The sequence below is a fragment of the Phyllostomus discolor genome, chromosome 10 (genome assembly GCF_004126475.2).
Source record: "Phyllostomus discolor isolate MPI-MPIP mPhyDis1 chromosome 10, mPhyDis1.pri.v3, whole genome shotgun sequence".
Lineage (NCBI taxonomy): Eukaryota > Metazoa > Chordata > Mammalia > Chiroptera > Phyllostomidae > Phyllostomus > Phyllostomus discolor.
In genome coordinates, this window is record NC_040912.2 from 75,914,677 (window position 1) to 75,928,659 (window position 13,983).

General features: G+C 46.3%; 1 protein-coding gene across 3 annotated transcripts in view; it reads left to right on the forward strand.

Annotated features, from left to right (window-relative positions):
• The window catches only part of STRIP2 (striatin interacting protein 2), a 38,964-nt gene that overhangs the window by 18,723 nt on the left and 6,258 nt on the right, over positions 1-13,983 (forward strand). For all 3 annotated transcript variants that reach the window (XM_028526123.2, XM_036010899.1, XM_036010900.1), the window contains exons 13-18: positions 113-184; positions 3,143-3,217; positions 3,894-3,991; positions 4,442-4,568; positions 7,344-7,444; positions 10,634-10,700. In XM_028526123.2, the coding sequence (XP_028381924.1) occupies positions 113-184; positions 3,143-3,217; positions 3,894-3,991; positions 4,442-4,568; positions 7,344-7,444; positions 10,634-10,700 (540 nt within the window). The remainder of the gene's footprint in view (positions 1-112; positions 185-3,142; positions 3,218-3,893; positions 3,992-4,441; positions 4,569-7,343; positions 7,445-10,633; positions 10,701-13,983) is intronic.

The window sequence follows — 13,983 nt, forward strand, 5'->3', positions numbered from 1 at the left end:
GATGACAGACCCATATACAGAATATTTCCTTGTCACTGAAGAAGTTAAGCAAGAGGCTGGTACACACGGGATCGAGGCCCTCAGCCCCTTGTTGGTGGCTTGTCTTCCCCAGCACAAATACATCTCCATCGCAGATGTTCAGATCAAGAATGAGGAGGAGCTGGAGAAGTGCCCCATGTCTTTGGTGAGTTAAGGGGGTCCTGCACAGGAAGAGGGTCAAGGGAAATCTGTCACAGAGCATGTGTGCATGTTTTGGGGCTCCTAGTGTGTGCCAGGCGAGACAAGGTCCCCGACTTTACATGTTAATATTAGAGAAAAAAGATAGTTAAGGAAACAAGACTATCAGAGAGTGAGTGATATATTGAAGAAAATTTAAATAGAATTACATAATAGAGACATGTAGCAGTCTACGGTAGGTAGACCTGTGAGAAGGTGATGGTTAAGGTAAGATACGAGGTATAAGAAGGCGTGGTCATAGGAACATCAGGGGAAAGAGCATTCCAGGCACAGGGAACAGCCTTAACAAGGTGAGAGCAAGCTCAGAGTATTAGAGGTAGTGAATGAAGGCTGTTTGTGAGGTATGACCCACTGTGGGGTGCGGGCTTGTAGGACAGGGAATCAGAGAGGTAGTCTGAACCACCTTTCTGCAGGACCTATAAGCAAAGACCAGGGAGCTTAAGTTGCTTCACAGTACAAGGGACACCTTTGGAGGTTTTAAATAGGGGAGTGACATCATCTGATTTATCCTTTTTTAAAAAGACTTTATTTATTTAATTTTGGAGGGGAATGGAGGGAGAAAAACATCAATGTTGGTTGCTTCCCATGTGCCCCCTACTGGGGGCCTGGCCCACAACCCAGGCATGTGCCCTGACTAGGAATTAAGCCAGTGACCCCCTGCTTTGCAGGCCAGCACTCAGTCCACTGAGCCACACCAGGCAGGGCTGACTCATCCTTTTTTAAAACCATTAGCTGCTGTGTAGAAACTGGACCAAGAAATAGTGGGATGTGTGGGGATTTGGTAGGAAACTTACAGTAGTTAAGGTGAGAGATGATGGTGACATAATGGAATAGCAGTTGTGGAGCTAAGGAGAATTTGGGTTGTATTTTGGAGGTGTAGCTGACCAAGAGTTGTAGCTCAATTGGATGTGGATAGAGATGCAAAAAGGGGAATCAAGAATAAGTACCATTTGCCTAGATGGAAGTTCTCTTTTATCAAAAGTTCTATTTTGGTCATAGTAAGTTTTAAATATCCATTAAACACCCATGCAGAGCAGCCAAGCAATTAGATATACGGTTCCAGCGTCCTAGAGAGAGGACTGGTTAGAGACAAAAATCTGGGAGCTGTTGACTTATGGACAGTGTTAAAATAACCATAGAACTGGCTGAGATAACCCGGGGGGGGGGGGAGTAGAGATAGAAGAGAGGAAGGAACCCAGGACACAACCCCAGGATGCAGAGTCTGGAGAGGTACCAGCATAAAGGGTAAGAAACACACTCAGAGAGGTGGGAGGGAATCCAGGACACTGTGATACTATAAAAGCTAAGAAAAGAAAGTCAAGAAGAAACGAGTGATCATCTGTGTCAGATGCAGCTGATAAATGGAGCATGATAAGAACGAAGCACCCACTGGATTTGGCAACATCAAGAAACTCAATGACCTTGAAAAGAACAGCCCCAAACGAAGTGGTGGGGCTAGAAGCCTAGTTGCTGCACTGAAAAAGGAACGCAATGAAAGGGGGTGACAGTCAACACAGATAACACAGGAGGTTTGTTGTGAGGAGAATAGGAAAGGGATGGTAGCTGAAGGAGGACGTGGGGTCAAGGGAAAGTGTTTTATAGCTAGGCGGTTCTAGAGTTCATTATGTCCTAACACAGATGACCCGGGAGAGAGGGGATAATTACAGAACGATTGCATTTGACAAAGGAGAGGAGTGTGTGATCCCAAGCACAGGCAGAGGGTTGGCCTTTGATGGGAGCACAGGTGGTTGATCCTTCCTGCGGAGAAGGAAGGTGGAGAGTCCCCCGTAGATCTGGCAACGCGAACATGAGGGTATGCCCGTCTGCCTGCTTTTGTTTTCTCCATGAAGTATGAGGCAGGGTTAGCAACTGCCGAGGGGCTGTGAGGGGAGGGGGTTGGTTTGAGAACAGGGAGAAGGTATGAAACAGGCCTTTTGGGGAGCAGGAAGGCAAGCAGGCAGGATCACCAGGCTTTACTGAAAGCCCATTTAAGACTTTTGTTTATTTAGGCAGTAGCTGAGTTGTATGGGATAAAAGGGGCGTAGTGACTTCCCCCTACCTCAGGTTCTCATGGCAGTGACCCCTGTCCTGTAAGAGAGGGACCTTGGGTGAGGAAGGACTGCACTGGCCAAAGATGGCTGCGGCCTGAGTAGCCTCTTGCACTGGAGGCCTCTGTCTCCCTGCTCTGATAAAAGGCTTAGATGGGGTCATCGAAAGGACAAAGAGAGTTGCACATGAGGGAAGGGGTCAGAAAGGAGAAAGGGATGTTGTAGGAGCTAATGGAGAAGTAAAGAAAATAGTTACACCCAAAAGCTTACCAGCCAGTACTCCTTCCTGCCTCTCCAAGACCACAGGTTACCCAACTCCCTTATCTGCCCTCTCTGTTGAGGCACTTCCCTCTCCTTCCTGCTTCAGAGCATTTCAACACTCTCAAGTGGCCTCAGATCGATACCACGGGAAGTGCCCCCGTGTGGGCTGTCTGTTCCCAGTGTCCGAGGCGTACCTGCAGCCTGAGTCAAGTCCATATGTGTCTGAGCCATCCATCTCCTAGCTGAGAGTTCTGACGCCTGATCCAGAATGTGACATGGAAAGAATAGTTCTGGATTGACTCCAGATAACATGAAAAGCAGCCTGGAAGACTGGAGGACCAGACATGAGGACTGGAAGAGCCATCAGAAGTCCTATAGACCAGCCAGCCCACTGATCTGTAGAAGAGAAAACAGGGCCCAGAGAGGGAAAGTAATGTACCCAAGGTTATGTAATGAGACATTAACATAGCTAGGCTGGGATTCTAGATCTGACTCCCAGCTTGGTGCTTTTTTCATGCCACCCTTTGCAACCAAGAAAACATAGCCTTTGGTCAACTGGAAAAGGGCCCAGGCAAACTGTGTGTTTCCTGCCATAGGGGGAAGAGGTGGTACCAGAGACGCCGTGTGAAATCCTCTACCAGGGCATGCTGTATAGCCTCCCCCAGTACATGGTAAGGAGATGGTGGGGCCAGAGCTGCCCTCCTTTGCTCCAGGAACAGACAGCTGGAGCCATTGCAAGCTGAGATGTCCATCATTTCAGCTTGTTGCCTGAGCTTTCACCCTCGGGCGAGGCTTTCTCTAGCACGCCAGAATTCTGAGCTTTCCTCAGGGCTCCTGCAAGAGGAAGGAGGACTTGGTGGTACTCCCGAGTCCTTCTTTTGGAGGGGTGGAGATTAAGAGGGGGTCTGTGCAGGGTGTACTGGGGGCCCTAGACCCTCCGAGGTCTGCTGTGGTCTGTCACGTGTTAGATAGCCTCAGGGTAAGAATGGTGAGGATGCTGATGGTCAGGATTAGAGGAAGGAAAAGGGTGGAGGAAGTGAGGTCTTTCTTACACTTCCCACTTTATTTCTAGGCATTGCCCCTCTCACTTTGCTTCTTCCATCCTCCCCTTTGGAAAGAGCAGTCTTGCAGCAGAGCAGCCTATAAGCTCTCGACTGGCTCCTCAGCCTCCCAGCAGGACTGGGCATGTGATTGCCCCTCTGCAGGCTGGGGAGATTTGGTCGTTGAGGGAAAGACTTAGAGGAGGGTTTTAAAACACTTCTCATAGGACTGTTGAGATGTTGAAGAACAGCCTTGTCGAATGGGATGGGCAGGGATGGATTCCTTCCTTATTTTTCTACTTTCCAGATTGCTCTGCTTAAGATTCTGCTGGCTGCAGCCCCCACCTCCAAGGCCAAGACAGACTCTATCAATATCCTGGCCGACGTCCTGCCTGAGGAGATGCCGTGAGTGCTCCAACCGGGGCAGCTGCTGAATACTAGCTATCCTGTCTGCGGGGTCTCTAGTTTCCACCCCACCTTGTCAACACAGGGATCGTCTTCAGAGAGGTCTCCCTTCCCCCACCAGTAGCCCCTTTACACCGCAGTGCTCTCCACTGTGCTCAGTTTAGCTCAGAAATGAGTCTGGAGGCAATACCAGGGCCAGTGACTGGCTGCACAGGTATGTGGGTGGACACTGCCAAGGGGTGAGCTTGCCAAGGGGAGAGAGGAACAGAGATCAGAGGGCTTTTCTCCAGACAGGCTTGTAGGTGGGAACTCTGGAGGTTTCCCTAGCACAGAAGTTCAGGTTTCCCAAGTGCTGGCTCTTGTGTGTATTGCATCTGACCCAAATACCTGGGTCTATGTCGAGCTCTCTCAAGCCACCCTCTGTACTGACCTGTCCCGTCCCCATTGTAGCATCACTGTTCTCCAGAGCATGAAGCTGGGCATCGATGTGAACAGGCACAAGGAGATCATTGTAAAGAGTATCTCTGCCCTGCTCCTGCTCCTCCTCAAACACTTCAAACTGAACCACATCTACCAGGTGAGCAGCTAGGAGTGCTTCTGCACAGGTCTCAGGTGTTCTCCAGGCCCTGGCTCCCAAAGAAGGGACACGAGGGCCCTTGTAGTCCAGCTGAGCCTTTTCTTGGTCTCACTCAGGGAATCCAGATACCTGTTGCACAAGCTTGGGGTGGGGGTAGGGTGTGGGGTGTGGGGAACAGTCCTAGAAAGGTATAGACGTCTGTGTCCTTTGAACATTATCTGAGGGTTGTGGGTAGAAATCTCTAGCTTCTCTGGAATATGCCTAGCCAGCTTTGGAACAATGGAAGACAGCCTTGGCTGGGTTGCTCAGCTGCTTGGAGCATCATCCTGTACACCAGAAGTTGTGGGTTCCATCCCCTGTCGGGGTGCGCACAGGAGGCAACCGATCGATGTTTCTCTCTCACATCAGTGTTTCTCTCTCTCTCTCTCTCTGCTCTCTCCCCTTCTCTCTCCAAAATCAATTTAAAAAACATCATAAGGTAAGGATTAAAAAAAGAAAGAAAGAAACCATGGAAGATACGATTCGAGTATTCTACAAAAATAGGGAGGGAAGCATGTAGGGCATAGTTTTCTCCATGTGAAGCATTTTCTAACACTTGAGATATAATCCTGAATGAGGCACAGGTCTGGCCCTTACGGGCTTAGAAGTCTTGTAAAGGGTACAGACATGTCCGTGTCCAGTTGTAGAGTGATAAATACCGTGACGCAGGTAAGCACTGGCTGATATGGAAACACCTACTCCAGCCTGATGTGAAGTGACTTCTAACCTGAGTCCTAAACAGATGTTAGCCACCATGTGGGACTTGTCAAGAGGACAGGAAGCATTTCAAGCAGAACAGCGAATTTGTGAAAAATCCAGAAGGGAGAGATCAAAGTACCTTGGGAAACCGATCAAGTGTTGCTGGAGCTCTGCCTGGGGGGTGCCAATGGTGAGGCCTGGTGGGTGACACAGGAGGCTGGAGGAGACAATGGGGCTCATCATAACACACATGATCGCACAGAATTAGTGCCTGTGAGGTGGCCAGTACTCTGTTCAGCTTGTGTGAGACCTTATTTAATTCTCTCAGCCCTCTGAAGTAGGTCTTATTTTATCCCTGGTTCATAGAGGAGGAAACCAACATGAAGAAGGGTTAACCTGCTTCCCCATGGAGGCATTGCTGCCACACTAAGGAGTTTGGACTTGGCTCTGTAGGCATTGCCAAGGTACGGGGAAGACAGGAGCAGGGAATGGGATGGTCACTGCCGTGAGACCATGGGGGAGAGAGGAGGCTTCTCATTCCTGCACAGAAGCTCTGCCTGTTTTCCTCCCGTGAAGTCAAAACCAAGCTTGCTGGTGGAAGAGCAGGCCCTCTGAGTGCAGGGAGGCCCCTGCAGGGTCTCTGTCCAAGGCAGGTTTGGCTGTACAGCCAGGGTGCTTCTCCGCTTTTGTGCACTCAGAGACATCTTTGGATGTGTTAGGGTATCCTGTGCGCTCAGGACACCCTAATGTCAGGACATTAACAATTCTGCTAATGTTTGCTGAGCAGCTGCAGGACTAGGAGAACTTAGGGTGGGTGAGAGATGGTGTCCCTAATAGAAAGAACAGAGAAGTGTGGGTGTGTTTCTGTCTGTTCCTCTTGGTGGGCAGTGTGTGCGCCAACAACCGGACAGGTGGGTGGCTCCACGGGCCCTGCCAGTGTGCGTCAGTGTCGGTGAATCTGGACAGGGCTACAGATACATCTCAATGGAAAAGTTTTCCATCCCTTGTTAGAGGATATATATTGGCTCCTCCATCCAGGGCTGTGGAAGAAAACCTGGGTCAGCTGCCAGGGAGAAAATGTTTGAGCAGAAGAGGGACATGGGCAGCACCAGCTGCCTCCCCACCTCTAACCACACACCTAGGGGTAGAGGGCAGCTTAGCTTGCTGCCATGGCTACTTCTTGAAAATCAGGAAGAACTAGGGGACTTAAGACTGCACAGTTTTCTGCTTTTCCAACTCAGCTTCTGCACTGTCTGAGCAGTCTAGGCTCTGGATCTGAAGGAAATTGTGTCTGGTGCTCCTCAATGTATCATGGGCAAAATCAAAATCCAGGCGACAGAGGTTCATGACACTGCCTCCACCAGGTCTTCTGGACACAAACCCCATCCAGGTTCAAGAGAACAAAATGGGCCCCTGTGCTCTGGTGGTTAGCTCATCAAAGAGCTCTTGGACACATTTCCAGTGCAGTTATCTGTAGACTGAAGGGCTCTTGTCGGTACTTTCATTAAAGCACTGATATTCTAAGTACAGGGAGCCATACAGACTAGCACTGAAGGCCACATTCCAGTGGTTCATCTGGTTACTCTGTGTCATCTCCATCCTGACTGAGTGAGTGATGCCAGCAGGTGCTGGGGTAAGTGGCACCTGTCCCTGCTATATCAATCACAGTTGAAATACTGTGAGCCAGAGGCTTGGTATGGAAGACAACTCCCTCGGGGAGCCTTCCTTTCCTCTTGAGCTTAAAAGCAAATCTCACAGCAGTTCCATTTGTCTGGAATGGGACTCGCTGGCTTGTTTACGGTTTGTGCTTTTGGTCAGGAGTTTGCAGCATACACGGACTGCAGACTGTCCTCCTCCGTGTAGGATGGGCGGGCTGGAGGTGACACTGCCCCTTCCAGGAAGGAAGACCGATAACACAAGTGGACAGTGCATGTCTTCAGGAATGGATACTAGGTTCATACTTGCCTTTCTTTGTCGTGCAGACCTGCTGTTCTCCCCCAAATAAGCATGCCTTTCCACTTTGATCTTTTAATTCAGTTTGAATATGTATCGCAACATTTGGTATTTGCCAACTGCATTCCATTGATCCTGAAGTTCTTCAATCAAAATATTTTGTCCTACATCACTGCTAAAAACAGGTATGGACTCTGGACAGTTTTATTTCAAAGGGCTAGTTTGGGATGATTGGAAAAATTACATTGTCCCTGAGCCTATCTGTTCTGGTGTCCCTTCTGTCTCAGAGCTGTTACTGTCAGTCTCCTTGAAGTGTTAGCTGACGGGCCTTGTCATCAAGATATTTGTATTTTTAAAGTTTTAAAAACCGAAAAATAGTATGACTCAAAGTAATGAAACTCCAATGATGACATTTCAGCCCTGGGGCAGAAGGATCCAAAAGGTCTTTCTTGGGGAACAGCCCGCTTGTCTGGCCAGCCCTGATCTTAGTGTAAATCATAAGCTGGATCGGTTACACTGCTATAGACTACAAAGTGTTATATAGAATTTTTAACTGAAGGTAAATAATAGATCCTTACTTAGATCAATTTATAGTTTTTTTAAATTACAGTAATTTTACATTCATTATTTCATTTAATCTCCAAAGCAGGGCTAAGAGATATTACAAGTTTTATTTCTCATTTTACCAATTAGGAAACAACCTCAAGTTAGGTGACGTGCTCAGGATTAACATGATAGTGAGACCTGTTAAGTAAGCAGCAAAGGCAGGATCAAAACACAAATTGCTTTCTGATCACCATTGCTGTGAATACAGATTGCTTTCCACTCCTCCAGCGAGTGGGAAGTCAGGGTCAGGGCTTATGGAGCAGATCCTTAGTTTGGTGCTGCCGTGAGGACTAGAAGCATGTTAATCAGTAGACTCGACCAGAAGTGCTTTAATAGAGGCAAAGTTCCTGAAGTAGAAGAGGGCTAATTACTTAGAGTGACTGGAAGGGGGCTAGGAAATGTGTCCCGCCAGTCTGTCGGTGCTGCCCAAAATCCCGCCATGGAGGAACCACTTACATTTATTTAGTGTAAGACACAACCTGAAGTCCTGAGACCTGGGTTCCTGACCTGGAGCTGCCACTTGCTCGCTGTGTGATCTCCAGTAAGACACTTCGTTTCTCTGAGCCACAGTATTTTCATCTTTAAAGTGAGAATAACCTCCTCTGACTATATCATAGAGCTTTGAGAAGCATTAGTTAAGATGAATATATATGAGAGTGATGTAAATACCTTTCCCATTTGAAGGAAGCTTTAGAGAGCGTGTTTTTTCCTCTAACTACAGGAGACTTGTGCACCAGCCCCCTTCAGATTGACACTAAGGCATGCCAGAGTTGGGCTACCGGGGAAAATGAAAGTGTAGGCTGGGCTAGGTAAGGGCCACAGACGCATGAAAGCACCTGTGTGTATCAGTCACCCCTCTTAGTCATGAGGAACTCAAACCAGCTGGACCTGGCTCGTGCCTAGCGGGTAATTTGTTAGAAGGAAATGGGAGGTATATCGTCTCGAGGAACCTAGGATAGGGATGCAGCTCTGAGCCTCAGGTTTGGTTTGTAGTGTAGGCAGCCCAGGAAGTCCTCCACCTCTATCTAGGGACACCACGTCTCTGTACCTCCACTCCAGTGTCCTCTCTCACTTGCACATAGTAGTGTCTGCTTCCCAGGCCACTCCGTGAAATGTGCCCACATGAGCTAAACATGTTCTGCCCCATGCCACTCAGAAACTGAGTTGGGTTTCAATCTTTGTTCCACATTCCCAGATTTAGAAGTCCACCCCTGGCTCAATCAGTTGTGGATGGGGAAATGGGCTTCTGGAACTAAATACACTTCTGGACCTGGGCATGGGATTGGGAGACGGTAAACAATCCAGTATGTGTCCATCGTGATCTCTTGGAGTTGGGAGAGTGATAGAGCCAGACTATAAACCACTTGGGAAGGTTGGCCTGGATAAGATGGTCCTCCTGTGACCACCTGTAGTGTGTTTCACTGTTGCATAATCCCTGAGGAACTTTGAGCACTCACAGCTGCTTATTGCTTGTTGCACAGTTTCCTCATGACTCTGACAATCTAGATACTCTAGAAATTTGTAACTTTACATTATGCACCCCTAGGCTAGAATTCAGTTCACTGAGATTGGAATGAATCCATCTTTGATCTTCCACCCCCATTTCTTGGTTGCCAGCACCTACTTTGCCATGGGGCTTTGTCAGTGGAAGCTGGGTCGATAAGTGGATAAGCCAGCCCGGAATGTTTATCCTAATGGAGCGGCATAGAATTGGCAACCCTGGGAGTATCTAGTAGAGTGAATTAAGATGATGAGCAAATTGTAGATAGATCCATTGACCTTTATCCATTATCTTTGATCCATTATCTTTGTGGGTTTCATGTACAAAGGTAAACATTCCTAGTGGAATCAATTGGTGCCTTTTGCTTGGATAGAAGTTTTGACTGGAAATACAGAGACAGATCCAAGAAACCCTATACTCCTCTTTATAGTCCCTGGTTTGCCAACATCTTTTATTTATTTCCAGCTGCATTAGTTCAGATAGATGGGTGTTTAAAACTGCACGGAATGTCAGAATCAGAAGGAGCGTCAGAGATTACCTACTCTTAATTCTGCATTGTACCCATGAAGAAGAGAGAAGAGGAAAGAAAACTCATTCATTTTAAGTGACTACCTTCCTGTCATCATGTGGTGCCTTATTTTCCCCACTTCCCTGGGCTCACTAGAGCCCCCAGCTCCCCTGCTATCAGTTCTGGGGGCAGATGCTATTACCATTCTTGAGCTGCTGGGACTGGCCCTGCTGCAGGATGCTGCCTGTCTCACGCATTCTTTAGGAGTAGCTTGTGTGATCATTCCCTAGAGCTCCTGGATTTCAGAAAGAGGCGCAGGAGAAGTCTTCGTTTCATCCTCGTATCTACCGTTTGTTAAGTGGAATAAGGTTACACAGCACCTCTGGGAGCACAGTTATGTTCACACATACACGTGAGCGTATACTTAAATACGGAAACAAACGCTCACACGTTTACATATTCCTCTAAAGAAGGGAAGAAAAGGCGGCCATACAGAGGCTCCCCTTCAGCTCTCTTTTTCATCTGCCAGGTGGGGGCCAGCCTGAAAGAACCCTGTTGGTTCCTCTCAGGACTGAGAGGAGGGGAGACTGGGAGCTGGAGTTGCCTGGCACCAAATCCCTCAGTTTCAGCTAAGGTCACTGAGCAATCTGGGAAAGAGATGGGGCCTGGTGGAGAGAAATAACTCCTGCCCTTTAAGTTACAGCTGTTTCCCGCCATTACCACTGACCTAAAGCCTGTCCTTATCTCTGCATCTTGCAGCATCTCGGTCCTGGATTACCCTTGCTGTACCATCCAGGATTTGCCAGAACTTACTACGGAGAGTCTGGTAAGCAGATGGGGATTTAGTAGCCTTTGAAATTGCCAGGTGGCAGAGGCTGGCACTTGCTCTTCCATTTCTTCTCCAGCCCCATAATGCCCTGGTTTGGGAGTCTCCCATCAATAAAGGCAATAGCACTGAGGCCGTAGGGGTTAGAGCTGCTGACCCAGGTGAGGCCAATTTGGAACAGCTGAGCATAGCATTTTGTAGCAAGGAGAAAAGAGTAGGTGAGAAACACTGAGGCGAGGACACCTAGGGAGATGATGGCACTGAAATTGAATGTGAACATGGGTGCAAAATGGCAGGAGAATCTCTCCTGGTCTGTCCCAAGCAATTTTCTGTCTTTCTGCTGTCAATTCACTTTTCATTTTCATGTGGGTTATAAAACCCAGGAGGGGTGGTTCAGAAAAGACCTTGCCTAGGGCTGTGTGAGGCAAAAGTCAATATAGCCACAGAAGGATGACCCAGAAAATCCCTCATCCTGGAAACAGCTCTAAGCAAATCAGAGAAGTCCCTCAGAGTTGCTCATAACTCCATGAAACTGTCTGATGAACAGCATATTGAAGATCGAGTGTTTACCTCCACATTATTGCCATAGCTCCTCAGATGCACCTGGGTCTGTGCCCTCCCCCTGTTGCACTGTAGTCTGTATCTGCTTCTCCATTTGACTGAAAACTCCTTGAAGTAAGAGACAGTATCCTCTTTTTTTTTTTTTTGAATCCTTACCCCAGGACATGCTTATTGATTCCAGAGAAGAGGAGAAGGGAGGGAGAGAGGGAGAGAAACATTGATGTGAGAGAGAAAGATTGATCGGTTGCCTCTCGTGTATACCCCAACTGAGGACCAAGCCCATAACGTAGGCATGTGTCCTGACTAGGAATCGAACCTGTGACCTTTTAGTTTATGGGATGATGCTCCAACCAATTGAGCCACACCAGCCAGGGCTCATCTTCAATTTTATATCAACAAAATCTAGCACCATGTTTGGTGTATGGAAGGAGCTCAATAAACACTGAGTGATCAGATGATGGTACTCATGTGTGCCACGGCCCTTTGTCCCCAGCTTTAATATCTGGGAAATGCTACATCAGAAAGTCTGTGATGTAAGAAATAGAATGATCCCTGCTGTGGTACAGGTTTTATAGAGCCTTAGGGTTTTTCACTAGAGGGGGCACGAGAGCCATTTGGCCCAAACCCCTGTTTCAAAGATGAGAAATGCCCACTGGATAGAATAACTTGTTATGGTCCATGCTTCCTAGACGACAGACCCTGAATCAGAGGACCCATGTCCCGAGACACTAAGTCTAGCACCCTTTTCAGCACCAGGGCAGAGATGTCCTGTCTTACGTAGATGTGCTCTCGGCAGCCAAGGGGAGCTTCTTACCCCTGCAGAGAGAGGTAAGAAGTTGTCTAACCCTGTTTATGTTCACGATGTCATTCGATCTTTAAAACAAATATGAGGTTACTGTGTAATGGGTATAAAAGTTAAGTAACTGACAGAACTTGACAGTGAATGTAGCAGAGCCTGGCTGGAGAGCCATTCAGAGCTGGAATAAGAAACAGTGGTACGCAGATAGCATTAAAATTCAAAACATAGTCAGCTTCTGTGACCAGAATCTATATCTCTTCTGATTGACCTTTTGGGACAGAAACATAAAATTATTGAAATAATTGTAATGCTTCTGAGAAGCCTTTATTATTACTAAGAGTAGGTGAAAGCATTAGCCTTTCTTAATAAAAAACAAATTCCTATTAGGTATTCCCTTTCCTTTCTGTGAAGCAACAGTGGCATCTGGTGGCTTCATTTGGTAACCACAGTTTGTTTTGTTTTGTATTGTTTTTGTGTGTGTGAACTTACAGTGTAAGTACTTTCCTGAGTCCAAACATGGGCTTAAGTAATTAGCAGACTTACTCCACACAGGTGCTCAATATAGTGGCTTTAAACTTGATGGCTTCTAAACTGATGGCTTCTGTACTCAGAAAAGACTAATATTTATATGAGTAAGATTTATCACTTTTCCAGGCTCAGTGAATTAATTATAAACAGAAAGTATACTGGCTTTTTTTTTTAAGTGTATAGGATTTCTTTTAAATAACATTTAAAGTGTTTGTTTTTGTCTGATGATAAAATTGATATATACTATTGCATAAAACTGGAGAAAAATAGAAAAATATGGGGAAGAAAATTAAAATACCCTAATTGTGCCCCAGTTGGAATCGAACCAGCGACCTTTTAGTCAGTGGGACAACACCCAACCCACTGAGCCGCACCAGTCAGGGTACCACTGTTAATGTTTTGCTGCAATGACCATATATGATATATATATATATATGATATATATGTATTTAACTTGTATATATTCATATACATATTATTTCAGAAAGTAAGGACTTTGTTTTAATTTTACATAGTACAATTTAAATATTCACAACATAATTTTATTAAATATTTTTGAGAACATAATTTTTTTAAAGATCCTATTTTTAGAGAGAGGGGAAGAGAGGGAGAGAAACATTAATGTGTGGTTGCCTCTCAGACACCCCCTAATGGAGACCTGGCCCACAGCCTAGGCATGTGCCCTGACTAGGAATTGAACTGGTGACCCTTTGCTTCACAGTCCCAGCGCTCAGTCCACTAAGCCACATCAGCCAGGGTGAGAATATAATTTTTAATAGCTATATATAATGTTCCCCTACTTACCACATTTTGCTATGTTTAATGTACACTTTTTGCCCAAAGTTTTGAGGAAAAAATAAGGATGTGCATTATTCATGGGTATAATGATTACACACCATGGGTATAATACTCCTGTGTATAATGCTCACAAAGATGTGGGCGTGCATTATACACGGCAAAAATATGGCAATATTTTTTAAATGGTTATTTTTGCCCTAGCTGGTGTGGCTCAGTTGGAGTGTCGTCCCATAAACCAAAAGATTGTAGGTTCCGTCCCCATTCAGGGCACATGTCTAGGCTTTGGGTTTGGTCCTGGTCATGGTGCGTATGAGAGACAACTAATTGATGTCTCTCTCTCACGTTGATGTTTCTCTCCCTCTCTTTCTCCCTCCCTTCCTCTCTCTCTGCAATCAATAAGCATGTCCTTGGATAAGGATAAAAAAAAATTGTTTTCTATTATTGTTGGGCTTTTGTTTCAGTTTTCTCTGTATAACTTTATTTATTTATTTATTTATTTTTTTGTATAACTTTAAAATGAACATCCTTGTACATGAATCTTTGGTCTCATCTCTGATTATTTCCTTAAGATGGATTCCTGAAGTGGAATTACTCTTC